Consider the following 27849-nt stretch of genomic DNA (forward strand, 5'->3'; position numbering starts at 1 on the left):
CAAATAAGTCTGATAAGCTGTAGAAGCGGTAAAAATATTAAAGCTAAAAGCTTGCCGTCGACATGTGACATTTTATTCAAATATGTAGAGCCTATCAAATACTTCCTTTTTATCAGTAGAATAAGGATTTGGAATCTATCCTTAAAAGACATAAATTCTTCAATTTCACTTCGTAAATCGTTGGTATATTTTCGGAATAATCATGTTAATTATAAACCGCAAAACCATAATAACTAAAATAAGGCCGAAAACTACTCCTATAACCAAAGTGGTCCATTCCAAAGGATTCAGGCTGTTGGTAGTGGGTAAAACATGAGTGTTGATGCCGCTCTAAAAAGGAACAGTTAAGTAATATCTTGCCTAAAAGGAAATAATTGGAAAACACTACCCAGCCGCCATTCTCGTTGATCCATGGAACCAGCTCATCTTCAATCACCTCCGAAACACTCTCCATTAATTTGGGCAGGTATTCCGGATGTCCTTGGCGCACACAATCAACAGATAGCCCGCCGGCGATGGCAAACAACGATATCACCTTACTCCAGGTAATCTCCACCCGGAAGAGCTCACGACCCACGGCTCCCAGAAGCAAACTCACAGCATCCGGAGTGTGGAACTCCCCGCCAGGATTACGGCAAATCTGACGAGATACGCCGTTGTAAACCCGCGGATGCATGCGCTCCAGTTCGTCGCCCAGCTAAGATAAAGTATTTTTAATTATTACAAATTTTTTTCCATAATTAATATTTACATATTCAAGATATCTTACCACTTGAACAGCTGGGAAAACATCTCTTACAATGCCCATGGAGGTGGAGCCCATAATGCTACGTATGCGCTGCAGTCCTAGCTTTTTATTGAACAATCCCGATCTTCTCAGCCGTCGCTTGATGTAGTGGCCACAGAGGCATCGACCCTGCAGTAGAAATATTTCAATTATATCAAAAATATACCTTAAATTTCCAACCCACCTGTGTGATGATGTCTTGCGCTGGAATCTGGGCCGCCTTCCAACCGATGGTATAGGAGAGTTTCCTGGTTACCGCATCGCTGACATTGCTCAACCTCCGCCGAGTGGTCTCCTTTGGGCCACCACTCACTTCCAGCAGGGAGGCCGAATGGAGTGTGGCAGGAAAACTAAATTTTCTTCGATTCTGGGCCTGCAACAGTCGCTCACTTTGTGTGGTGGCCATCGGAAATCCGTTGCTGAAATTATCATTATTCGTGGGATACGAGGTGCCGGGCATGTTCCGCAGGCGAGATCGTTCGAAATCCTGAGGGAAATCGCTTATAAGTATGGCAAGAGGTGGCAGATCTTAACTCATAAATCAACTTAAAGCTAGTCGAAGATCCAGTTATAGTTTGGCAATAGGGTGCCTTGTTAATTCAATTAATTGCATTCAATTTGGCAAATCTTCCGCTGGGAATCATAACCAGCTGCAAGAAAAACCAGTTACATCAAAAATAATTGGCTCAATACATAAATGTCATGTTTAGCTGATTGAAACACCATAAATGTAGCCCAAAAACATGTGAATGAACTCTGAAATGGGATTACAAGTAAAGAGAACTCTTCCCACGTGTACAAGTACTTAAAGATCGTAGGTGCACAGAGGAAAATTTGTATACTTCAAATATTCCTATTATTTGTTGCCCTGAAAATGAGGATAATCTTAATTTAAACATCGAACAATAAGGATTTTATTTAAATCTCAAAAAGTAATGATATGATTGTTTTTGAACCAAAGAAGATAGAACGCTATAGTCGAGAACTTCGACTATCAGATACCCATTACTCAGCTGAAGGGAGTGCGAGGGAGATGGAAATATGCAATATAAAGATCTGATCATAACTTTTGAATGAATTGTCCGATTTAAAAAATGTCTTCTACATTTTGATAGGTATTTTTAAACACAACAAAATTGCATTTATACTTTTCTTAAATTTTTAAAGTTGTTATATATAAAAAAAAATATATCGACGTAACTACATAAATTCTAATAAAATATACATAAATTCTAATATAACTGATTGTACTTATTTAAAAATGATCTATGTTTTTCTCAGCTTAGTTTCCATTATGACGCTCCACGATGACTGTTTGCTTGAGTCTGCCCAAAATGGTCACATTAACGGACAGATTGTCGGCTCGTTAGGTTTGATTGGCTTCTGGCTAACAGCGGTCAGAAATCCGCAATATGGCCAAAATGCTGCTGTGTCGCAGCTGTTGTCATTAGTTGTCCACAAGCGAGATGTCAAATGGCAAATGATTTGTGGGACAATCTAGCTGGCGCGGCAAGTGAATCGAAGATGGAACCGAGCTTGGATCAATGAGTTACTGGTCACTTATTCCCCGGAGAGCACTTCGCAATTAGCTTTACATAACCTGACCCACTCAACGCATTTCGTGATCAAGGAAAGTCAGTTGGAACAGCAAAGTCGTGTGTCTCTTCGGCTTTCGGGGACTCGACCATTAAAAGTGATAGCTGGGAAAGTGCGAGCTCCCAGAATAATTTGGTTTCAAATTAATCCAGGTCATAGGAGTCACGCCTAAGCCAATGCCAACGGGGAGCTTATAAAAACCCTATCACTTGGGACCCAATCAGTCAGTTATTGGTCAAAATGTCAACCAAGCGGATCGTAGCCCTTTTGGGACTGTTAGCCATCCAAAAAACCCTTGCGGATGTGTCGCACTTTTTTGCTTCCCCCTTGGAGCAATATGGAAACTATCTCCATGGCCAAGTGCCTTTTCAAGTGGGACTATCGCCTCCGAATTTATATGGACCGCCGCCTGCAGCGCCCGTAACTCCTGCCCCAGTGGCTCCCGTGGCCACCACCGAGTTTAGTCTGCCGGAGATCATCGAGAATCGCAGTGTCAAGTTTCAGGGAGCTGGTCATGGCAGCTTTATACCTCTAAGTCAGCATTATCTACCGCCGGCTGTGGAAGAGCGACCAAGCTATGAAAGTCCCAAACCAAGGTGGGTTTTAACTACAGGTGCTTAACCCCTTAAAAAAGGATTACTTTAAGACTAGGACCATATTATCTTTACAAAGTGTGTTTAGGCTTACATATAAGTATAAAATACACTTCGAGTATCGGTTCCAATTAGTTTACTAAAATTTGAATTCAAGTAACAAAAGATAATATTACCAAAGTATATCAAAATAAAAAAAAATGGATTTTTTCTATTTTAAAACTAATTAAAATTTTGTAATATGTTCATGAAATGTATTATGTATTAATATTTATCTGTTTTCATAGTGAGGAGACCTATCCAGCTTACTACTATCCCCAACCGCCTGAAGGCAGCATACTGAGTACCTCTGCACCCACAACTACCACTACTTCAAGACCCATCATTGTACAAGATCCTGGAGAGGATATTGAGACTATACATCCGCCTGGCTACGATTACCATGCTCCAGTGGCTGTTCCAGTCTTCCCGCTAAAGCCCTCCACACCGGCTCCAGTTTATCTGCCACCCGGTGAAGGAAACCAGGATCAAAATCAACTGAGACTCCGGCTCAAGGACATGCGTTGCCTTTCGGGGGGTTATTTTCGGGCTGTTCTCAAGTTGGACAGCTTTTTAGGAGCAGCACCCACTGTGGATCAGGATAATGATGATCAACTGGATAAGCGCTGTGAAATGAAACTCTCGCGAAGCTTTCTGCTCTTGGATATTTCTGGCGAGGATTTCGAGAGATGTGGCGTGAGGACCTGTGGCCAGGATCTTTGTCTACGCTTGCGTTTTCCCGCCATCAGGGGGTTAAGAACCAGTGGAGATTCGATCTTAACCCTGCATTGTAAGACTCAGGAGAGAGTGGCAGTCAAGACGCATGCCTTGAAAATGGGCGTGGCTAATGATGTGTAGGATGGGATTTTATTTTTAAGGATTCAATGATTATTCAAAGATTTTTTTCAGGCAAGCTCGCAATGGGGGTAGCTACGCCCATGGCGGAAATCAGAATGCATTTCGGACTCACGTGGAACTGTTGAGAAAAGGCAGCACTGGATATACCCGACATTTGGAGAGCAATGGAGCAGTCCAGTTGGGCGAGGAACTACTCCTTAGAGCCCACGTTTTGGCGGGAGATGGTAAATATGAGAACAATGATTACAGATATTGAATATAACAAATCAATCTTGCTGATTTCTTAGGCTGGAACTACACCAAGCTGAGTGATGTGCAATTGCAGAGGATTGCAAGTGGAGGAGAAGTACTCAACACGGTTCAGTTGGTCAGTGCGCGGGGCTGTCTAAATCCCGCCATGCAGGCAATCTGTGCCCATGCCCCCATTTTGGAACCTCCTCTCGGTCAGAGGCTCCACTTCAAGGCGGTCATGTTTCCAGGGATGCGAAGTGGCGAGGTTTTGGTGATTTCTATGCGAATCACTGGCTGCTTGGAACGCGAGGATTGCCAGGTGACCGCTCAAGATTGTTTGCCATCCGTGGGCCAACGGAGACGACGGAATGTTTCTCACGGAAATAGTACTGAAGTTTCGGAACTATCGCATCTAACCTTCCGGGTGATAATGCCGGGTGAGGAGGATATATCTCGAAGAGAAAGCGATGTGGATGACGAAATCTCGGGAGTCAAAGAAGTCTCCAAATCACTGGCACTCTTTGGCAGCTTGGGATTTGTGGTAATGCTTCTGGGAGTTGCCATTGTGGCTTTATATAAATTTGGAAAGTAGTCAAATGAAAGGAACTTTATATTGTTTTCTCTGAAGTCAATTTGGTCCTTAAAAAATTAAATACTTAGAAAATTGTTTATTTATTGCTTTACCAATTTTTACGTTTAAATTTTTTTAAAAATTTCATAATTATAAAGAAATTAAAATCCTTTTAGCAAACTTTAATTTGTTGTTGCTCGATATTTATTGCTTTTACTGAATTCACATCCAATCATTTTATGAATCCAAAAAAATTATACATAGTAAGAAGTTTAAATTTAAATTAAAATTTTTAAATTTATAACTACAACTTTATTTAAAATTTATTCCATGTTTCCTTTCTTTATTCCTCCTCAAACTCAAACCCTTTTTGGCCAAATACTTGTACATTTATCCCCTCATGTTGACGTTGACCCACCCATAAACTCCATCAATATCAATGGTATCTAAGGCGCCAATCTGGACCTGTCTCTTATCCATCTGTCTGCCAAGCAAATTGACTTATCGCCCCTGTGGAATCAGCAACGAACCAATGTTTGCCCATTTCGAGCTTAAAACAGAAATTAGCACTTAATAAAATTTTATTTATGTTCATGTCGCTTGTAATCGAACGGGCCTGAGAATAAAATCACAAAAAGAAAAGCTCAAAAAGCCAGTAGGCAAACCAAGTGACTTGACTGATTTCCAAACTGCGCGCGCAATTCGCAAATTGCGATCTGCGATTTAGTTATGGCCAGATAGTTGAAACCGAAATTTTATCACGTTTTCACGCTTCGAGCGCGGCTAATGAAACCTCGCTCACAGGCGACTTTTGGCTTTGTTATTTGGTGCAATTTGTTGTCGGTTTTCGTTTTCGTATATGATAATCCATCCATCTGGTGGCTGACAGTTAACGCTTAATGGGCATGAAAATCGCAGCCAATTAGCCGTTGATTTTAGCCGCTTTTGCACATTGGGTGGTCAAAAGTCTAGAGTTACAATTTAATTACTCTCTGGGGTTTGAAAATATACGTAGATATTTTGGAATTTTTGTGCTTGCTTCGGGATAAAATAAACTTCGTTTTTTTGTTGTTATTCGGAAATCATTTTAAAATAATACACTGTTTTAATAAAAACAACCAACATAAAACAATAATATGTAAAATATGTGAAAAAATGTCTATAAAATATTTATTTTTTGGGATATTTTGGTGATTTAATAAATTAAAATTTAAATATTCTCAATAACAGGTTCTTCTTCTGTGATCTTCAGCTCACATCCTCATACCGAAATTGGCTAGTCCTAAGAAGTCCCAGGTTCAATCCCATTGAGTGCAAATGTGTTGAAATGCTGAAACCTTTGTGTTATAAAATAATATTTCAGCTTATGTATTTTTTTTTGCCTGAAAAAGTATCTACAATTTTAAAATCGTTTTAAATAATTTTCTGTTTACAGATAAAATTCCCATAAAGCATTCTGATCTTTTTGCATTTAACGCTGACCTAACCTAACCCAAGCGGAAAACGCATTCCCTCAGCTGAGGCTTGGCGAGATGCCCCCAATTGCATCCCCATCTCCACTTTGGGGAATGTGGCCCGATGTTTTGCTGGCTTCCACCGGCGATGTTGGCTAATTAATAATCCCGACACGTTCCGGCTCGAACACAAACAGAATCGGGGAAATCTTGGCCAGCAGGCGAGGCTACTTTGTCTTTGTCGCCTAAATGGCAGGCAAAATGTTTGCCGAACATAAATTAATGTCGTCCCCAACTGGCGCTTAAGTTCGTGTTCGGTTTAGCTGCAATCCGTGTACTCCGGTCTATAAAATGAAGTGAAGTAAAGTTGAGTTCAGTCTACCCCCTCCCAATTCCATGCGAAAAAGTACACTTACCGCGGCAATTTACACTTTTCATTCAGCAGCCAAATCGGACGAATGGACCGACCGGCAGTGTGGACCTGGCCTAAACAATTTTCATGTCGACGTCTGCTTAAATTATCGACTACTTAGTGCCCGGTTTAGCAATGCCTAATAAATATTTATGAGCGCACTTCATTTTAGTCAATTTTCAATGGACAAGCAAAACGCAGTTCTATGAATGGATCGATGTTCATGACTGAAATCGGCAATTTCGTCGATCGTTAAAGGAGGCTGGTAACTCAAAAGGTTCGAAAAGGGAACAGAGCTAAAGCCTAATTAAAACATTAAGTTTCTTCAACGCGATCGATGAAGTTAATTATGTAAATTAAGAGAGAAAGAAATTTACAAAAAAATAAAAGGAAACATAAAATTATTAATTAACTAACGAATAATAAAATGCAATATCACTTACTTTAAAGCAAAAATTTGATATAAATTAAGGCAAAATATTTCTGTATTGGACTAGAGTCTTTTCTTAAATTAATTTAGACAATTCGCGTTTTATAAATTCATACAAATAAATTATTTTAAAACACACTGAATATTTTAGAAATTTTGTTTACAAAACCAAAATTAGATTAATTGAAATCTAATTATGATTTTGTTAAAATATCTTTTATCTTTTGCTTATAGTTTTTTCTCTTAATGATCTCCCTCCAAAAGGGGCTGTAGTTAATTGGAAAACAATATGAAGTTACAGAACTGTTTACTTGGCTTTTAAACAAATACAGTTTAAATGGTTTTTTATTTAATAGATCCTATACAGAAATTCTAAATAAATATACGTAACTTTAATTGAATTACACAATCACTGATTGATTTATGCACAACACCCATTTAATAATGCCCTCCCATTGGCCGAACTCCATGAAAAAATAACTAAATCAAGATCTCGGAATCAGCGAGTTGCTCGCACTCATTAGCAACTTTTATTAACCAAAAGTGTCAAATGTTTTATCTCGGGTTTGGATTGGCCCAAACCGAGTTGCCTTTAAAGCGTCGCCAGGCATTTCATTTCATTTTTTTGTTTTGCCAATTTTATTGGTTGTTCGACTCGTTTTTGTGGGCTGCGCTTTTAGCATTGTGAGCATGTTAACATTTGTGTTATTGATTTTTTACAACATTTGACAGTTACGCAGACTCAGATTGGAATTTCGTTAATTTTTCGTATTTTTCCTTTTGCCTCGAATTCGGAGCGCATGACAAACGATTTGGAGCAATTTGACTTTCGATTGGTGATTGGTTAATCAAATCAGAGTTCATTAAATTGCCATTTTACATTTAATTGCATATTCGATCGCCGGACAGACTTGACAGCTCGGAGTAATATTATATCTTAAACGACACATAAAATGCTTGAAAATACTGCAATTTATTTTAGCCGCAATCTTGCGGTTTTGCTGTATTATTATTTATTTGTTATACCCTTGCAGAGGGTATTATGATTTCAGTCAGAAGTTTGCAACGCAGTGAAGGAGACGTTTCCGACCCCATAAAGTATATATATTCTTGATCAGCATCACAAGACGAGTCGATCTAGCCATGTCCGTCTGTCCGTCCGTCTGTCCGTCTGTCCGTCTGTCCGTCCGTTTCTACGCAAACTAGTCTCTCAGTTTTGAAGCTATCGCGATGAAACTTTCCCAAAAGTCTTCTTTCTATTGCAGGTAGTATATAAGTCGGAACCAACCGGATCGGATAACTATATCTTATAGCTCCCATACACTCATAGAAATTTTTACCCTAAATCGCCCTAAAAAACTGACTTTTCGCCCGTGGATTTAGAAAATCGCCCATAAATCGTATCCGCTGGCGATTCGCCCGTGTATTTAGAAAAATTTTCTAAAAAATCCCGATGGAAATTTGGTTTAATTTAGGGTGATTTTTCTTGAAATAAGAAATATTTTCCTGTTTTTAGGGTGATTTGCCCTAATTTTAATGTGTATTTTTCTAAAATTAAGGGCGAATTTTCTGTTTTTATAGGCAAATGCCCTAAAAAATTAGACAAATTAAAAAAAATCGTGTTTGAGCATGCTTAACTGAATTTGGGAAGCATGTTTTTTTTTAATCGTCTATATTCTGGGAACTGGGACTGCTTTAATTAAACAACACCGGCGGAGGACACCGTTTCATATTATTGTATTGGTGTGTAGTTTATATGGGAGCCGGGTTAAGAGGGGGGCCCGATCTATACAGCACAGCCGTTAGAACTGAAAAATCATGTTTGTAAATGAATTAGGGAAATAAATATGAGGAGAAAAAACAACTTACTTTTTTTGGCCATGGCGAGAATCGAACCCACGACATCTCGGTTTAGAGTCTAACGCCCTACCGCTGCACCACAGACCCATCGCGCAAGACGACGAACAAACTCTGCACACATCTTATTTTCTTGAGGTCTACGTTATAATATGACTAAGGGCCGGTTTCTCGAGTGCCGGCTAACATTTCTCGAACAGATAAAGTCCCTGCTAAGGCATTTTGACTTTCTCGAGCATAAATGTGAGAGCTAACTTTGACAGGGACTCGGAGTCCCTGTTAAGCGTTTTCGGCTCGATAGAATGACAGCTGATTTCCCAAAGCCAACTAAGAATAAGAAACGAAATCACAGCTGAGTTTTCCTTTGAATTATACCCAAACAGCTGATGAAATAATCGAAGCACGCCATTTTTTGCCCTTCACAGCACAATTCTGTGCGTTAACAGCACTCTGTAATTGTTTCTCGTTCAGATAAATTAAAGCAGTCGAGAAAGCGGATTTGCTTTTACGAACAGTTTATCTGGTATTTAAGTTTTTCGAACAGATAGCTATCAGGGACTTTGACAGGGACTCGAGAAACCGGCCCTAAAGGCAACTAAACCGTATATTTTTTTCCTGACGACTGTGACAATTAGTCCCGTTTTCTTGCCCGCAAACACAAAGTATGCTTTTAACTCAGAACTCCCATACGTTTTTAAGGTTTAAAGACTACTTTAATTTAAAATTCGGACGAAAAAATGTCCTCAGTATTATAATGTTTACAAAAAAAAAAAAAACATAAAAATCAAGTTGAATCACACAGGGTTCGAACCCACAACCCCACGACCTTAGTCCTCATATAGCAAAGTTGAAAGCGCAAGTGATTAGACCGCTGGGCTACCGAATTTCACACTTTTGGAGTGATTTTTAAGGCGAATCGCCCTTGTATTTAGAAAAATTTTAGAAAAAAAATTAGGGCAATTCGCCGTTGGATTTAGAAAAGGTCAAAACGAAGCAAATCGAAAAAAATCGCCCTAAATATTAGAAAAATAGAAAAATTAACCCTAAAAATATTTTTTTATGGTCACCTGCCTTAAATTTATGGCAAATTTGTCGTGAAAATAGAAAATTTTTCTCAGTTCAAAGGCGAAAAATTTTTTAGGGCGATTTTCTAAAATGTAGAAAATTATTTTTATGAGTGTAGGAACGAAACGTTAAAAAAATTCTAGCTTCGGTGTTTTTTGAAATAAAACCTTCTACTCTTGGAAATATTATTTTTTAAATATTTCAGAATTTCGTAAAAAATATTTAAAAAATCGGACGACTATATCATATAGCTGCCATAGGAACGATCGGAAAATGAATGGGAAAGTTACACAGAAATAAATTTTAGCTTTTTTGGTTTTTATTGTATTCTCTTCTACTTTAGAACATGACTCTTTTTAAATATTTCCGAATTTCAATTTTCATTTTATCAAAATCGGACGACTATATCATATAGCTGCCATAGGAACGATCGAAAAATTAATGGGAAAATAATTGGAAACAAATTATAGCTCCGTTGGTTTTTATTGTATTCTCTTATACTTTTGAATTAAATTTAACAAAAATCGGAAGACTATATTATATAGCCGCAATAGCTGCAAAATCATATTAAAATAATACGAAATTTAAAATTTTTGCGATTTGTAAGTTAATAGGAACGATCTGCAAGGGTATATAAGCTTCGGCTGGCCGAAGCTAGCTTTCTTTCTTGTTTTTTTTTTCATTATACCCTTGCAGAGGGTATTATGATTTCAGTCAGAAGTTTGCAACGCAGTGAAGGAGACGTTTCCGACCCCATAAAGTATATATATTCTTGATCAGCATCACAAGACGAGTCGATCTAGCCATGTCCGTCTGTCCGTCTGTCCGTCTGTCCGTCCGTCTGTCCGTCTGTCCGTCTGTCTGTTTCTACGCAAACTAGTCTCTCAGTTTTTGAGCTATCGGGATGAAACTTTCCCAAAAGTCTTCTTTCTATTGCAGGTAGTATATATGTCGGAGCCGACCGGATCGGACAACTATATCTTATGGCTCCCATAGGAACAATCGGAAAAAAAAAACTTTAAAAAATTCTAGCTTCGGTGTTTTTTGAAATATTACCTTCTACTTTTGGGGATGTTATTTTTTAAATATATCTGAATTTCGAATTAATTAGTTAAAAAATCTGACTACTATATCATATAGCTGCCATAGGAACGATCGGAAAATTAATGGAAAAGTAATAGGAAATAAATTTTAGCTTCTTTGGATTTTATTGTATTATCTTCTACTCTAGGATATGACTCTTTTTAAATATTTCCGAATTTCAATTTTAATTTAATCAAAATCGGACGACTATATCATATAGCTGCCATAGGAACGATCGGAAAATTAATGGAAAAGTAATAGGAAATAAATTCTAGCTTCTTTGGTTTTTATTGTATTATCCCCTACTCTAGGATATGACTCTTTTTAAATATTTTCGAATTTCAATTTTAATTTGATCAAAATCGGACGACTATATCATATAGCTGCCATAGGAACGATCGGAAAATTAATGAGAAATATTAGAAAATTGAACATTTTTGCGATTTGTAAATTAATAGGAATGATCTGCAAGGGTATATAAGCTTCGGCTGGCCGAAGCTAGCTTCCTTTCTTGTTTTTCTTTTATTTTTGTGGCCAACTCAGCTTGAACGAGAATGAAAATGGGAAATTAGTAAACGTAAAAACGCCTCTGTTTGGCATCGCTTGCAATTGGAAATTTACACCACCCTCAGGCGTTTCAGGTAGCAAACATTGTTCAGATCATTAACTGTTGATTTTGCACTTTTTCAGCCACCAATTTGCGTCATTCAAATCGAACGTGAATAGCGTTAAAACATGGGGTTTTAGGGTGTTTAAGGGGGGAAGGCAAGGTGTTACAGGTGCTTTTCGCCAGTTAATTGCATTATTTTTACGGTCATTGTGGTATAGGGTATTATATGATCTTGTCCCACATCCTTAAAACACTTGTGCTGACAGATCGTAAATGGGTTTTTGTAATTTTGTATGGTTTTTCAAGCATATAATTAAAAAGAGAAGTGCATAAAATTAGTATTTTAGAAAAATGTGAAATGGAAAAAAAATATTTAACAGAAAATAATCTTAGCATTAACATTATAAATATTTTTAATCAAAAATGAGATATATTTGAAAATTTCAATAAATTGTAAAAATAATATAAAATAATCATTTTTTCTGTGGTTCTGTTTATAGATTCTTAGAATTGACGATAATAAATATTATTCATTGAAATTTATTTCAATTGAATGGATTACAAAATGTATGTCATATTATAATCCTGAGGCAGTGAATCATTTCTTTTTTAAATAAAGCTAGACCATAAATCTCTATTATAAACCTTGCGTAATTACAATTTTCTTGGTGAGCTATGAAAATTGGCAAAACGAATCCGAGGTTTAGAAGGTTGGAAATTATTTATAAATGGCAAGAATGCATGATAAAACAATTCGACATAAAGTTTAGAAAACCATAATATACAAGAAAAATTCTCATATTTCCCAACCAGACCTTTGAAATACAGCACCTTATATAATTGCAGTTGTGGCATTAATTTTAGCTTACAACCGTAAATAATTTCCACCGAATAGACCAACCAAATCAAAGTGTCCAACGCCTTTGTCAATAAACATTTGTCGTTCCGCTAATTGCCAACGTTTTTCGCCGCTCGACAAACAAACAAACAAACACACTTGAAAAACAAATCGAAAAGAGAAAAAATAAAACCGAAATCATTTATGGCAAAGTCAATTGCGCTATTGCTATCTCTTTCGTCGATGTGGGTGGAAGCATTACGTTGATTATCCAGCAAAATCCAGCAACAACAAAAGCAACATCCATACGCACACATTAACCGAACACGCACACAAAACAACGAAATTTAATTAAATTAAAATTGCTGTTGGCCTGTTTCGCCTTCAGCTGTTGCTTCTTAATTCCAGTTAAAAAAGGGCGTTCAACCGTAGGTTTTTTATTTTACAATTATTGATATTTATCCATATTGCTTTTAACACAATATTGCCATTACCGTATGACATTTAATGTTTTCTTTTCGTGGTTATACGTTTATTTACTCAAGGAAATAAGAAATATTGCTTTAAATGTCGTTATTTTTTATTTTATTTTAGGTCTATTAGAAACGGTTGTTATTTTCAATCAGTTACACTTGGATATTTCGAAAAAATTCAAAGTATTATTTTCAAAATAATTTCTTTATTTTATAAAAACCACTCTAGGAATATCTAATATATTGACATTTATTAAGTAATACCGCTCCTTTTATCGGCTTATCACATATTTGGCAATGGTTCGCATTGATACGGATGTTTATCTTTGATTGTCGGATGCGCAATTTGAGCTGATAATGATAATGGGTCGTTTGTTATTATCTTTTTTTTCAATTCCAGTTTACGATGAGCGAATAATAAGGGAGAACTGTTAAATTCCGGCTGAGCGGCATGGAAATTACTCAATTATTTATGCGGGGCGCGTTCTGGTTGGAAATGGAATCGAATTCAGGTTGCTGAATATTCACGGTCAGCTTTTGTCAGTTGAAGGTTTTCTTTTCAATAATCACCGGAAACCACAAATAATTGTTAATTTTTTTGCTTGAAACTAAAAACTAACCGTTTAATTTTCACAGAATGCAGAAATTTGAGAAGCGTGGCCGAAAAACGCTGCCGCAAACGTTCCGAGCTCGCCGAAGGCTAAACATGAATTGAAGTGAAGTTGAAAAAAATCTTAAAGCCAAATCAAAAACAAACTAACCGCCTTATCGATAGAAACTAGGCGGTTATCGAATCAATGTCATCGCTAAGTGTGACCGGAGGACTCGATTGAATTTTTCTATTTACTCTGGTGTGGCAACATTGAGCAAAAAATAGACGAATCACCCTGTGGGGATGTTTTGTTCGAAATTTTTGGCGCAAAAAAATAAGTAGTTTAAGATAGCCCAACTGCAAAACCTTTATAGTTTATATTAAAGAAAACAATTTTAAAAAAGATCATCAGTATTTAACAAATCATCATTTTCAAATGCCTTCCACCGTTTCTTTAAAATTGGTGATGTGACTAAAACATCGGTGTATCCAAAGAAATGTTAAAACATCGATAAATCGATATTTTCATCGAAGTTTCTCCACCTCTAGTGGCTACTGTTTGGCTCGCAATTGTTTACATTTATTTTTGGCATATTTTGGCGAATTCCCGAGATTATTCGACATGGCTGACGATCCGGAGAACTCAGTGGACAGGCCCACGGAGGAGGGAGATGCCAGCAAGCCGGAGAAGATGTTCACCCTGAAGAAGTGGAGCGTCGTTGCGATGTGGAGTTGGGACGTCGAGTGTGATATTTGTGCCATTTGCCGCGTTCAAGTTATGGGTGAGTTCATATTTATCCAAATATTATATTTAATTACTATTAATAATGCCGAATATACCCCTACATATGTCACAAGATAAAGTTTTCCCACAGGCAGAAACTTCTTCCAATTCAAGCGTTGCAAAATCTATAAAGACAAAGGGAAAGAGAAAGGCAAACCATAACAATCAGCGTTTTATACTCTTTCCAAAAGTAATACAAATCTTAGCCGAAGTTTGCCACTGTTAAAAGCAAGAATTTTTAAAATCAGAATTTCAAACAAAGACTAAAAATAACAGTTATTTGTAACTTTTATTGTGAAATGCCAACTTGGTTTTAACCTTTGTTTTTATTATGTTTGATTTATATGCACTTAGTAGGCTAGGTCAAGTTATATTGTATCCCGCATTAGTTTAATTGTGCATACTTTATGGACATATTTAAGGAAAAAGAGTGATATTTTGAACGTTAGTCTTTCCATCATAAAGGTTACAAAAAATGTTGTTCTTGGTCCCGCTTTTGAATTTGAATTTTAAGATTTAACGCTCTCCCTTCCAAATTTTTGACTGTTAAAACATAATATTATTCAACACTCTCAATTAACTGACAGCTGAATAGAAATATGTTTTTTATACATTGATATTACTATAATAACTAATCTCCCTTGCCAGACCTCCTTTTAAGGATCTTATAAAAGTGTCCTTAAATTTTACTCAAATTATTGGCAATCTCTTGAAAATTATTTGCATAAATACAAATGCCTAGTTTTTCATTTTTGAAAGTTTTATAAACATTTGAAAAAACATAAAAATCAAGGCCGCTATTTAAAACTTTATTAAAGGATTAAAATTTAGGTGGACGACTATTCATCTGATTAATATTAGAAAATACATTTAAAGCCCGCAAATAAATTTAAGCAACAAGCCTAATAAAACAAAAATAATAATAAATGATCACTAATAGCTAAAAATAAAAAAATATATCCAATTCATGTTGAGGAGTGTTATAAAAAATATCTTTAAAAGTCGCAATATGTGCTAGCCTATAAATGTTTGGCAGATAATAATAGTAATGATTTAAATTATGAATCGTAAATTGTTAATAGCAACGCTTTATCTTTAAAGGTGTTAGGCAGTTATCTGAGTTAATTAAGGAAATAGGGACCTAAAAACGTATAGGCGTTTTAAGTGTTTAAAAGTTCAGATTGCTGTTCACTTATTCCGTCATGATGCAGTTCATTTGCGTCATTTAAAGTTACATATTATTGGTTGACATCTTCCCTAGATTTATTTTTAAACTGACATAGTGACTGAGATAGTGAGGTAAATTGCTGAACATCTGATTACATTACCAGTTTCAACTGACCCAATTAATGAAAGGAACTGAAATCGAATACAATTTATTTATTTAAATATGTATAAGCATAAATACTATAGTAAATTCCCCAGAAGAGTAAACAATTTCTAGAGCGACTATCACTTGATCGTCCAGCCGTTACACGGATGCTTCTTTCGCAATTGTTGATTCGATTTTGAACTCGCTTAATTGCCGGCCGATAAGACTCGAACCTGAACCGTTTCAATCCGATCCGCTGCGAGGACCATGTAACGCTCTTCCTTATCGAGGCGATTCAGTCGAGTGTCGGCAGCTTGATTTTTGCGATGATTGCCAGTGCAAAATCGAGCAAATGCGTTTCTATATTTGCATTTCATGTGCCTCTGGAATGGCCATCTAGCCGATTGGTCATCTAGACATTCAAATACCTACATATATGAATTTATTGAGCACCGAGTGCGGGGATATATTCAGAATGAAACTCACGTTTCAGAGGCGCTGACATTGTTCGAACTGTAAACCGCATTCTGAAGGTCGTATGCAAAGCGATTTTCCCACTCATTCTAACCGATTTTTCGTTGAAAGTAAACGTAACTTGTGTTTGGTTTGAATTGTATTTTTTTTTAAATTAGTCTACATATAGATACACTTAGAGCTTAGGTATAGTACAATATATATTCGATATATAGCCGATTGGTGTATTTTTCAGGGAGATTTTGGTGTTTTCGGGGTTTTATTTTTAACTACGACTAACTACGATTCATGTCATTTTTTTACACCGATAAATTCACGCAACATTTATCAAAATGTCAACAGATTAGTGCTAAAAATCATAATTTACATAATAAAACTATGCACTTAATGATTATAAATAATAATAACAATTATGCGTGTAGAAAGGAAATTCTTTTGCTAAGCATTACAAGTTAGCTAGGACTAACAATATCAGAGCGCCTGGATGGGGTCCTTGTAAAATGTAGGTATGTTTCTTGTCAGGATCACCCACTGCGCCTACACACGTTTCTTAAGCACTAAAGGCACTAGTCTAGTATTTGGTTTGATCGCATATTCAGATCCTGTGCAACACGCCGTTTACATGTTGAAGGACAATGGCTTGATGTTGGCCACCGAGGACATGCGGCGCACACGGCCCATCATTTTCCGCTCGATGTCCTCCAGCGTCTTGCCCTGCGTTTCGGGCACATAGAATATCACAAAGAACAGGCCGACGAAGCAGATGGCACCGAACAGCCAGAAGGCTCCATGGGCGCCCATAGCAACTGCAAAGAAAAAATTAAAATCTCAATTATTAAGCAACTCTATTTTGTAGCTTTGAGCTAGCTGAACTCACCAGTGAGGTCCTGGAAGGTCTTGGTCACCACAAACGTGCAGGACCAGTTAAAGGCCGTGGCCACCGAGGCAGCCGAGCCGCGAATCTTGGCCGGCAGGATCTCGCCCATCATTAGCCAGGGAATGGGTCCGAAGCCCAGCGAGAAGCCGAGGATGTAGATGACGAAACAGCTCAGTGGCAGCCAACCCAAGTGGGTGACATCCGGACCATGGGCCTTGCAGTAGAAGAAGCCGCCCAAAACGAACAGGGTCAAGATCATGGCGATGTTGGAAACATACAGAAGGATCTGAAAATAAAGGGAAATATATAAGGAATGGTTTCTACTTGAAATTATGATTTGCAAACCCACCTTTCTGCCCGCCCGATCAATCAAAACGATGCCTATGAAGGTGGCCAAAAAGTTAACCACACCGACAATGATCGTGCAGACATTGCCGTCGATGGTGGATCCCGCATCCTTGAAGATCTGCACCGTGTAGAAGATCACCGCATTGATGCCGCTCAACTGCTGGAAGAACATCAGACCCAAAGAGATGGACAGCGGCTTCAGGTTGTTGCGCTTCAGCAGCTCCAACATGGTGTTCTGGGTGGCCTGGCGATCGGCATCGGCCTGGGATCGCATCAGGCCCTTCAGCTCGGGCTCGACGTCCGCCTCCTTGCCACGCAGCCAGGTCAGAGCCTTCCGGGCACGCTCCTCCCGTCCGCGGCTCACAAACCAGCGTGGCGTTTCCGGGATCAGGAACATCAGTATGAGGAAGGGAACGGGCAGAGCTGCTCCCAAGTAGGCCAGCATGGACCAGTTCATAAAGCTGCCCGCCACGAAGCAGAGCAGGATGCCAATGTTACCGAACGCCGTGGGCAGCAGGCCCAAAGTGCCGCGCACCTCTGGCTGCACAGTTTCGCCCAGATAAACGGGCAGTGACAGCGAGGCAATGCCCACGCAGAAACCCGCCAGGAATCGTCCACACAGTACCATCGCCACATGCTGGGCACAGGCGATGAGCAGCGAGGAAACGATGAAGGGCACCGCTGTGGCCAGGATCGTGTTGCGCCTGCCCAGGTATTCAATTAAGGGTCCGCCTGCAACACCACCTGCCAATCCAGCCAGCGGCATGATGCCACCAACCCAGGAAGCCTGCAAGTAGATAGGAATTTTGAGTGATTAGATGGGGTTTCTTCATAAAAAGTATCATTATGAAATTGGTTGAGAAAGCTGAGTCAATTAATGCTGGTATTTTAATATAAAGGTAGTATTATTTAAATGTTCAATCTATGTGTTTGAACATTTAAAAAAAGATTTTTAACTTTTATAACATTTTTTTTAATTTTCAAGTTACGGTTTTCTTTAGCCAAAAAATCTACTGAAATTATTAAAGTTGAAGAATAAGATTTAAAAAAAGGATTTTTAACTTTTATCAGATTTACAATCTACATTTTTTTTAATTTTCAAGCTACGGTTTTTTGTAGTTTTTGTGTTAAAGTTGAAGAATAACATTCAAAAAGCATAGCATTTTAATAATATTTTTTTAGTTTACAGAATTTTTAAACAGTTTTAGTACAGTTCTCATACGAATTTTCCTGGGAAATTTAAACAAAGACCTCAACCAATTTCCACGAAATAGATTCTTTCTTATCATTGTACTTACAGCATCCGGGGTGACCTCAAACGAGGTCTGATTCCTATCGGTCATCGATACAAGAGCAGGGGAAGTATAGGCGCTGCAAAATCCGACCACTAGGGAGCCCAACGAAACGCTCAAGGCGGCCAGGACCTGATAATATTAGAGATTATTTCAGTTAGTAAGGAATACATTTTTCTGGGTTGCAAAAATGAATGGGGATTTTTCTGTGATGATGTAAAGCAGGCACCTGGGAGAAGGTACAAATCGCCTTGGGCTCCTCCACGGGCACGGAGAAGGACACATGGGTGTCCGCTCGCATTAGGATCTTCATCCCGCAGCTGTTTCTCTGTCTCAGTCTCAAACTAAAACCGTTTTTGGCTGGCAACGAGGTTGCGGATATAGCTGATTTTAGCTAGGTGCTTGCTGCCTTTCACTTTGCTCCTTGGAATGGAATGCTTTCGGCGCGTACGCTCGTCAAAACTCAACTGAAACTTGTCATTTTGCCCGACTGCAGTGGCAGTTGCAGTTTTCGCTAGTTTTCAATTTTTCGAGAACAGTTTTTGCCGTGATTTTACGAGGCTCAGGCACGTACACGAAGCCACCGAGTGCTGATCAATATCGCTAATGTGACTGAGAGATTCTGTTCCCAAGCGTTTGATCAAGACCAGGCTTATCAGTTTGTTTTCCTGCGACAAAGACAAAGGCGATACGCCGGAATTCGATTCTGAAAAGCGGTTTGAGGCTGTTTCAGCGAACGTCGCCAGCTCGAGTGCGAACTGCAACTGCAAAACATCGGCCAAAGTTGCAGGTTCAGCTGTCAGAGTTTACCTCTCAGCGCACACACAATCTATTCCGATCCGATACGATCCATCCATCAGACGGCAAGCGATATTTTTAGTCCGGCCATAACTAAATGCGTTAATTTCAATTAAGGCAAAAGCGACTCCGACTCAAACGCGGAGGCGGCCGCATCGTGCGAAAATAGCTCAAATGGCCCACACGCTCGTAGCTCAATCTGGAGGCCCCTTAAATTGCTCAACGAGTGCTTTATGGTCGCATTAGTGCCATTCATAATCTCGGGACCCGGGAGGCGCCAACGAGCTTAACGAGCGGACAATACATGTCCTCCACCGCCCCTGGATTTCGCTAGAGCAGCCCAGAGGATACACTCGAAAAATTGTAATCCTATTAGTATTTTAAAGTCTTGAATAAATGCATGGGAAAGCGGAGGGATAGAGTTCAAACCCTCAGATAATTTTTATACCCGTTACTCGTAGAGTAAAAGGGTATATTGTATTCGTGCAAAAGTATGTAACAGGGAGAAGGAAGCGTTTCCGACCCCATAAAGTATATATATTCTTGATCAGGATCACTAGCCGAGTCGATCTAGCCATGTCCGTCTGTCCGTCTGTCCGTCTGTCTGTCCGTCTGTCCGTCTGTCCGTCTGTCCGTCTGTCTGTCTGTATGAACGCTGAGATCTCAGAAACTATAAAAGCTAGAAGATTGGCATTTTGCATGCAGATTTTAGGAATTCCTACGCAGCGCAAGTTTGTTTCAAAATGGTGCCACGCCCCCTCTAACGCCTACCATCGCTTAGATACGATTTTAAAAATTTTAATATTTTGGAAAAGTAAAAATGCAGTTTTATTGTGTTTATCAATACCTATCGAAATGTAGAAGAAATTTTTCAAATCGGACCATTCGTTAAAAAGTTATGCGTGATCAACGTTTTCTATCTCTATCTCCATCTCCCTCGCACTCCCTTTACCTGAGTAACGGGTATCTGATAGTCGGGGCATCCGACTATAACGTTCCCTCTTGTTTTATATTGTGAAATTTTGTTTGGATAATTGTTAGAAATAACAACTAAAAATTGAAAAACTAATTTTTATCAAATTATAGCATTTAGCAATCAAATCTTATGTTAAAAAAAAGAAATTAAAAAAAAAAATTTTTTTTGTCTGAATGTAAATTATTTAGGTTGCAATGAATGAATGAGATTTTTTTCAAGTGCTTGATGTTTTGACCCACCTGTGTCCATATGAAGATGGGATTCGTGGTGGGACGGTAGACCTCCAGCTTGGGCTTTCCATCCTCGGTTATCTGGCGCACGAAGGGCACCGCATGACGGATGTTCTCGCCACGTTTGTTGCCCATCTCGTCCATCTCGTACAGTCGACGGCTGCGGGTGGAGAAGGTTGCAAAATTGCGTGTCAGTTTTGGATTGGAAGGTTGCGTTGGCCAACAGTCATTTATTGTCCAGCTGGCTCATTGCGTAGGCGCGTGTACGGCGGATTAGCCCGAGCCGGAGATACTATAAGATCGCTCAAAATAGTCAAAGCAGCGTCAGGGGATCCCAATTTGTATGCCACTTGGAATTGAATTAATCAACGAAAGTGCGCAAATAGCTTGAAAGCGAATCTTGGGCACGCAGAGAGCTAACTATTCAATTACGCAGATTGTGCACTATTTACTATGATTTTATTTGGAGTAGCTTACTATTCAATCATTATTATTTTGAGCCATATTTACTATGCTGGACCTTGTTCAAGTTAAATGCGCCAAAATAAATAAACAAGTACTATTCACTCTTTTCTAAGTAAAGCTTACTGCTCTAAATTCTTTATATACAAAATGTTTATTATCAGCATTGAGCAAATCGTCTTTAATGATCTTTCTTGGAATATTATGACTCCATTTCAGAGAACTTATCAGTTCCTGGAAATATTTGATTAATGACAGCTTTCTATATCTCATGTTATTATATACATATGTGATAATGAAAATCGTTAACTGATAAGTTTATATCCAAAGTTCATTCAATTTTTTTCAAAAATTTTCTTCTGAAAGTTGTATAGGTTTTTTTCGATAGCCCAAAGACATTGCAATAATGTTAATTTCACTTAATTTTAGCTATATAACAAAGTCCAGCGAAATGCAAAAGAATGCGGAACATAACCCCTGTCTCTGACCTATCGGGGGATTCCAACACAATGCTATCGACCTACTCTGCGCTCGGATTCTTGGGATTGGGGATTTATGATTATCAATAATTTCCTATAGACGAGAACGACACTCACCTCTTGCGGGAATCTGTGCTGATGGAACGCTGCTGCTGGAAGTGCTGGCGCGAAGTGAGGAAGTCCTCGTCGCTCTCGCTCTCCAGATCCTTGAGATCGATGATCACCGGCTTGGTGATGTCCTTGGGGCGATGGATGAGGCGCTTGTGCTCGGCGTCTTCGCCCTCCTCGTCGCTGTCGGTGCTCGAGCCCTGGAGAACCTTGTCGAGTTTGAAGGTGACGCGTGGATCCAAGCTCTGGTGCTTGCGTCCTTGGAACTCGCGTCGCGTCTTGTGGAACTCCTCCTCGGAGGACGATTCCTTCAGCAGATCCTGCAGGAAGCGTGTGCCCTTGACGTCCAGGGAGACGTGCTTCTTGGCCTGAAACTGGCGCCGGTTGTCGTTGGCCAAAATGTGCTTCAGGTCCTTCAAGATGCCCTTGTGATCGACGCTCGTCGCCTTCTGCTGCTGGAAGCCACTTCTCTTCTCCTCGAAACTGTCCTCGTCACTGCTCTCGGCCGCCTTTAGGTTGTTGGTATTGCTATTTCCGGTATCCCTGCGCTCGAAGGACACTCGCGATCCCTTCAAGCTCTGCTTGCTGCGCTGCAGCTCGTCACCCTGGGCACCTCTCTGCTGGCGATCGCGATGCTCGCGGATCTCCAAGGAAGTGGGCGGTGGTGGCAAGGGGGTCAACTCCAAACTGCCGCTGGCTCGCAGCGGAGTCCTCTGTTGCTGTTGGTTGGTGGGTGGTTCGTTGATGTCGTCGTCCTCCAAGAGCGGGCGAAACGATAGCGGTGGCTCGTCCTCCAGCAAACGCTGTGTCCTTACGGTCTGTGGATGTCTCTGCGGTGAGACCTGAGGAAACAGGAACGGATCCTCCGGGAGAATTGTGTCCAAACTGGTGGCTGTATTCGAGGTGGACAGATTGCTCTCCACGCGATGATAGCCCAGCTCGTCCTGCAAATCGAATCGAGTCGTATCGACAGACAGTCGCGAATTAATTAAATCGAATCATAAGCATGGCATAAATATGAAGCCTCTCCATCATCCCATCATTAAACCGCCGCAAACCGACCGTAAACATTGCGATTAAGTCGCCAGATATGTTCTTGAACACCAATCTCAAAGGTTGAAAGAGGTCCAGCATTATCATCCGCCATGTGCGCACTTGATGCTGCTTTCAAAAGCCTTGTTTTTGGCTCTTATAGGAAGTTTTTATTACCCTAACGTATGGCAAAATTAATTTTAATTTGTTAAATATAACAGATCGTAAAATCATTTTATAACTTCCGGAATATAATGTTCTAGACTATTTTCAAATTTCGTGGCTCTATAATTTTTATGGATTTTTTTTAGTTTGTGATCGATTAGTTAAAAGTCTCCTTTTAAAACACTATATTATCTAGCAGTTTTTAGAATATTAACAAATATATTTAACTTTCTAGAACAAAAAACCATATTCAAATCGATATTAATCGTAGAATATTAATTTCAATTGATGTGAATTTGGATTCCAGGCTCGTTGACTACCCCAATATTATTTCTTTTGAGATACTTACACCTACTCGGGTTAGTTTTTCCTTGAGCTTGCCCATGGCGCTGCTCAGCGGTTGATGACCGCCGCCTCCGCCGCCGCCGGCTCCTCTGTTGTCGCGTCCACTCATCTTATCAGCTCTATAGCTTTATAGGTGAACTTGAACTAGTGGGTTTTTCTTGGGGAGTTTGTTTTTGTCACAGATTTTCACTTGTTTTGGTGTCTTCCACTTGGCCAAGTAAACAATTGTTTCTTCTCTGGATTAATTGGTTTTTTTTGTCTTTGCTGAAAGTAAAAATAGGAGATATTTATAGAGCGTTGCAAATTATATAATACTCCGATAATAAAGTTAACCAGTAGCTTTCCACTTTATAAAGTGCATTTATCAGTAGTTTTAATTTGTCTGATGTCTGGTCGTATCGTATTGCTTTTATAATATTGTTTGATAACAATTGACTACTTAAAATGCACAGATATACCGCAACTATATATACCTATTACATATAATGTCATTAATTGGAATGGTCTGATGTCTGAAAAAATATCGCCCAAAGCCTAATAATAGTTGGGTACTTAAAAAGATAAATGATAAATGCACTATATCAGCTGTAGCTTGTCGAATTAAAATCGTCTGATGTCTGGTGCTGCTATCGCCAAGAATTTATGGGTTGGGTTTTAGATAACGCTCGAGCCCCCTTAGCACCCAACACACCCACTTTCTGTAGTCGAGTGTCCTTGATTTCCACATGTGACCAACTTTATAGCCACTTTGGAAGCAGTGTTTTCCTCAACGCATAGTTGTTTTTATTTACTTTTCACGAAAATTTGTGTGTTTTCGCTTTTTTTTTCCCGGCAGCTTTGAATTTATTTATGATCTTTTAAATTTGGCATGCGGCATTTGGGTATAAAATATGAATATAATACGTATATTTTAAAAATTTTCCACCCACTTTCCTTTGTACATATATTAGCTGATTAATGACCGCATCGCGGAAAAAAGGGAAATATTTTCATTTGTTTGGTTTTGTCAAATTTCGTTCTACTCGTTTTTTGTATTTATTTTGACTTTTCACTTTGCGTCATGTGATGCCTGGGAAAATGTGTGGGCGCCATGACGTCGACGACTTGTCTGCGTTTTTTTTTTGGCCACCGCTTTTCCACCCATGCCCTCCTGCTTTTCTCTTTCATTCTATTACTGGACAAGTGGGTGTCAGTATATTTTGCGATTCTATTCTTTATTTGGAATTTCCTGCAAATATCAGCAGGCGTGACATAACGCTAGTAAGACTCATGTATGAGGGGGCGCGGCATCCCACCCAAAATGTTTAATTGCGACACAGGGGAAAATGTTCTTAAAATTTGTAATACAGTTTTAAAATAATTTTGTATTTTTAATTAACCAAAAAACTTGTTGTAACCAATAACTTGTTGATTCAATAGAATACATAATTTTAGCAAGAAAGAAATCGAAAAATATTATTAATCTGTTTTCTATATTTTGGTATTACTTTATTTATTTCTAAAATATTTATATATTTTCCGTGTGTGGTTTCCTCTAAAAATAGTTAATTTAAATATTTTTCCGCGTGACTCCCATTTAGTTATCCATTAATTGGCTAATGAACGTGTTGCGCTTTTCGCCAGCCTGAAACGCAATTGCAGCGCCAAATTCTTTCGCGAAAGGCGCTAAAAGTTGCCATTGACCTTGAAGGCCGCCTGTGTGAGTGGGCGGCCGGGCAAATGACACATATTTTTGGGGGCCTGCGAGGCGAAGAGATCGCAGCACGTTTCGCTGCTCTCGCTGGGCGCTCTCTTAAGCCCAGGTTGGGTTAACTCAAACCCGCTCTTTAACCAGCTGTCGCGTGTCTCTCTTAATAAAAACCAACTCACGTGCCGAATGAACCCGCTCTTACGCGGTCGAGACAAACACATTCAAACCCAAAACCCACACAGGTGCGAAGCCTACGTCAACAGTGCAACGTTGCGATTTTGTATTTTGTATTCGTATTCGTCATGATCTTGTGGGCATTTTATTTTTAAAAAACGTTTTTCATGCTGACAGCAGATTAACAGAACCGTAATCGAAACTCAAATTAACAAAAGGCAGCCGCCAGACGGGTATTATAAGTAAATTCGCTTCAATTAGCAGCGCAAAACGCAACGCCCACACTCGAATTTGAAATTAAAATATATATCTTTTTTCAACTTTGTTTTCACTTTTTGCGCGCCACTCACAAAATTCACTACACCACTCAGATATTTGTAAGAGATGAAAACCAAGTGTTCTTGTCTAAATTTAAGAATTTTCACGGTCGCCACTCTCCCAAAAGTTTCTCGACTTTTCTTTATTTCCTCGAAAATTGCATTTTACCCTTGGCAAATAGTTTTTGTCATTTCTTTTTCGTTTGTTTCTTGCTTTTACAACATTTTTTCGCACATTACGTAAAATAGTTTGCAGTCCGCAGCGGTTTCATTAAAATTTTGGTTCATAAATATTTCTTAGGTTGACGTAGTATGCAAAAATGCGCATAAATTGGCAAGTTTTTTGTTTCTTTTTTCCTTTGCCCAGACAGCCCAGAGACTGTGTTTTTTTATTTACTTAAGTAGTTTCTTTAACATTTCTTGAGAAACGCGATAAGGTGGCGACCGGAACTGCTCGGAAACTAAACTAAAAATAACCAACTGGAATTCGAGTGTAACACTGTGTTTTTGGTTAAAGTCTTTTTTGCTTTTAGTTTTAGATATAATTTTGCGGCGATTTCTGTGTCTTTTTACCTTTGGAACAAACTACTAAATGTGATATCCACTATTGTGGCACTGAAGTTCGAGATTCGAATGCGCAACGTTTATATAGCGCACACCGATTTCGTCGCGGAAGAAGAAGAGTTATTCGCTCGAGCTTTTTGTTGTTCCCCAACGGTAAAACAGGCACTCTCTTCGCCCTCTCTCGCTCATTTTCCGTTTGTATGGGTGAGTTTGGGCTGGGGAGAGTTGGATTTTGGTTTTCTGGTGAGAGAGAACGAAGGTCGAAAAGAAGGCATGAATGAATGGGGTCTTTGAGTGTGTGGGTCGCCTCCTAGTCGTAGGTGTCTCCAATGCTGTTGTTGTTGTTCTTGTTGTTGCTCCTGCCATTTGGAGGCTGCGAGAGAGGATGACGCGTGTTCTTAAAGAGAAGTCGCGACCCAGTGGCACCATGCAAAACCCATTTTAATACACTTTTTGCGAAAGGGGTTTCTTGGCTTGGAGGCATCTTTGTGCTTCTTATAACCATCGAAAATTTCATAGCGATCGGACCGCAAATTAAAGTCAGAAGAAAGAGTTTAGTGGACATCAAAAGAATTCTCCACAGTCAAACGCCAGAAGGTATGCAATGAATTTTACCTACCGAAAGGGGTTTCCTTTGAAGTCATTTTTTTTTAAATCCCAGAAAGTCCGAGGTTCACTCCTCAGCGAGTGCAAGTGTGTTCAAATGCTAAATTGTTGAGTTATTTATAACCAACTATGACCTTGAATTCTAGCTAATTCCTCACTTTTGCCACAATAAAATACCAAGAAAATTTATAAAAGTCGAGGAATTAAAATGTTAAATTTTTTTTATTGTGTGTCACTATAGTAAGGGAGATTTTAAAACAATTTTTTTGATGTTTATTGAAATTAACTTGTTTACGTCTTAAAAATATATTTGTCACAGCAAATACAAAGACATTTAAAAAACTATTTTTTAAAACGTCGATTATAATAGCTTTTAACTAAAGTCATCAATTAAAAAAGAAAGCCCCTGTGGCTCACAAAAAATTCCAAATATAAAGAAATTAATCATACTTGTTACTAAAACTGAAATCAGAGTTCCTAATCTACACAAAACATAAATCACAAACCTAAAACCACATTTTAGAATATGCCATTTTCTAAGTACAGAGATTAATTTTATATAATGGAATTTGTTTGAAGTTTTTAAAAGGGTATATTGTACTCGCGCAAAAGTATGTAGCAGGTAGAAGGAAGCGTTTCCGGCACCATAAAGTAAATTTTCATTAAAAAGTTATGCGCAATCAAATCTCCACCTCTCTCGCATTGCTACCTGAGTGACGGGTTTCTCCCTTGATTTATTTAATATAATAATAATTTGAAATTGTATACACTTCATCATGAAAGTAAGTAAAATCATATAGTAGCACTCAAAAACCTTAATTGCAAGAAAAATCGTCTAAGGATAAATCCGCAGTCGGTGTGCCGTTCGTGGCCTTTTAGTTTATATTTTTATTGATTTGTTTTGGCCGCTACGTGGTTATAGTTATGGTTATGTTATGCTCAATGACCAATTGCTGCGGCACGGATGCTGAGAGTTCCTCGGTTCCTCGGTGGCTCTGTGTGAGTGCCTGCCAATTGATTTTTATTTACTCACATATTTTCAATTGATTGTTATTAAATTGACTTTGAGGCGCGTGCAAATTTCTGGAAGCCTTGGAAAACATTTTGCGTGTGACTCCTTGTGTCCGCCAGTCGATGTCAATATCAATTCACTCACTTTAGTTTTCGGGGGCCTGACGCAAGTGCAACCAAAACAAACGATGATGGACGACGCGATGATTTGGGGGAAATAAGCGTTAAACGCGACACGAGTGCGTCGTGCTTCTGCGGCACTCTCGATTATTTATTATTATTTGATTGGTTTATTTATTTCGATTTTGGTGTAAAA

The 27849-nt window shown here is 38.8% G+C and overlaps 4 protein-coding genes across 7 annotated transcripts in view; 2 read left to right on the forward strand and 2 right to left on the reverse strand.

Annotated features, from left to right (window-relative positions):
- Window positions 1–163: 163 nt before the first annotated feature.
- Buffy (BCL2 family apoptosis regulator buffy) lies at window positions 164–13630 on the reverse strand. 3 transcript variants are annotated; one of them, XM_070212639.1, is made up of 6 exons: window positions 13518–13604; window positions 1334–1437; window positions 972–1274; window positions 770–916; window positions 389–697; window positions 164–330 (listed from the first exon to the last, which is right to left on the reverse strand). In XM_070212639.1, exons 3-6 carry the CDS (start codon window positions 1245–1247, stop codon window positions 166–168), a joined length of 897 nt encoding a protein of 298 aa, XP_070068740.1. In that variant the 5' UTR covers window positions 1248–1274; window positions 1334–1437; window positions 13518–13604; the 3' UTR covers window positions 164–165. The 3 variants fall into 3 exon arrangements, with proteins under 3 accessions (XP_070068740.1, XP_070068739.1, XP_070068738.1); XM_070212638.1 differs by lacking the exon at window positions 1334–1437 and having other exon boundaries at window positions 13518–13630; XM_070212637.1 differs by having other exon boundaries at window positions 972–1437.
- LOC108055546 (uncharacterized) lies at window positions 2378–4704 on the forward strand. Its single transcript, XM_017138921.3, has 4 exons — window positions 2378–2979; window positions 3264–3869; window positions 3925–4097; window positions 4161–4704. Exons 1-4 carry the CDS (start codon window positions 2624–2626, stop codon window positions 4694–4696), a joined length of 1671 nt encoding a protein of 556 aa, XP_016994410.3. The 5' UTR covers window positions 2378–2623; the 3' UTR covers window positions 4697–4704.
- Window positions 13631–14016: 386 nt separating the features above from the next.
- Window positions 14017–27849, forward strand: part of Roc2 (Regulator of cullins 2) — a 28111-nt gene continuing 14278 nt past the window's right edge. Inside the window, exon 1 of the mRNA XM_017138918.3 lies at window positions 14017–14271. Coding sequence (XP_016994407.1) covers window positions 14112–14271 — 160 coding nt within the window. The 5' untranslated portion in view covers window positions 14017–14111. The remainder of the gene's footprint in view (window positions 14272–27849) is intronic.
- Tret1-1 (Trehalose transporter 1-1) lies at window positions 16181–26001 on the reverse strand. Of its 2 annotated transcripts, XM_017138915.3 has the most exons (8): window positions 25926–26001; window positions 23176–23435; window positions 21639–22573; window positions 20590–20740; window positions 18583–18708; window positions 17286–18071; window positions 16937–17222; window positions 16181–16865 (listed from the first exon to the last, which is right to left on the reverse strand). In XM_017138915.3, the coding sequence occupies exons 2-8, from the start codon at window positions 23278–23280 to the stop codon at window positions 16678–16680; spliced, it is 2577 nt and encodes an 858-aa protein (XP_016994404.1). In that variant the 5' UTR covers window positions 23281–23435; window positions 25926–26001; the 3' UTR covers window positions 16181–16677. The 2 variants fall into 2 exon arrangements, with proteins under 2 accessions (XP_016994404.1, XP_070068736.1); XM_070212635.1 differs by lacking the exons at window positions 20590–20740; window positions 21639–22573; window positions 23176–23435; window positions 25926–26001 and adding an exon at window positions 18806–19309.

Source organism: Drosophila takahashii, chromosome 2R, assembly GCF_030179915.1.
Source record: "Drosophila takahashii strain IR98-3 E-12201 chromosome 2R, DtakHiC1v2, whole genome shotgun sequence".
NCBI lineage: Eukaryota > Metazoa > Arthropoda > Insecta > Diptera > Drosophilidae > Drosophila > Drosophila takahashii.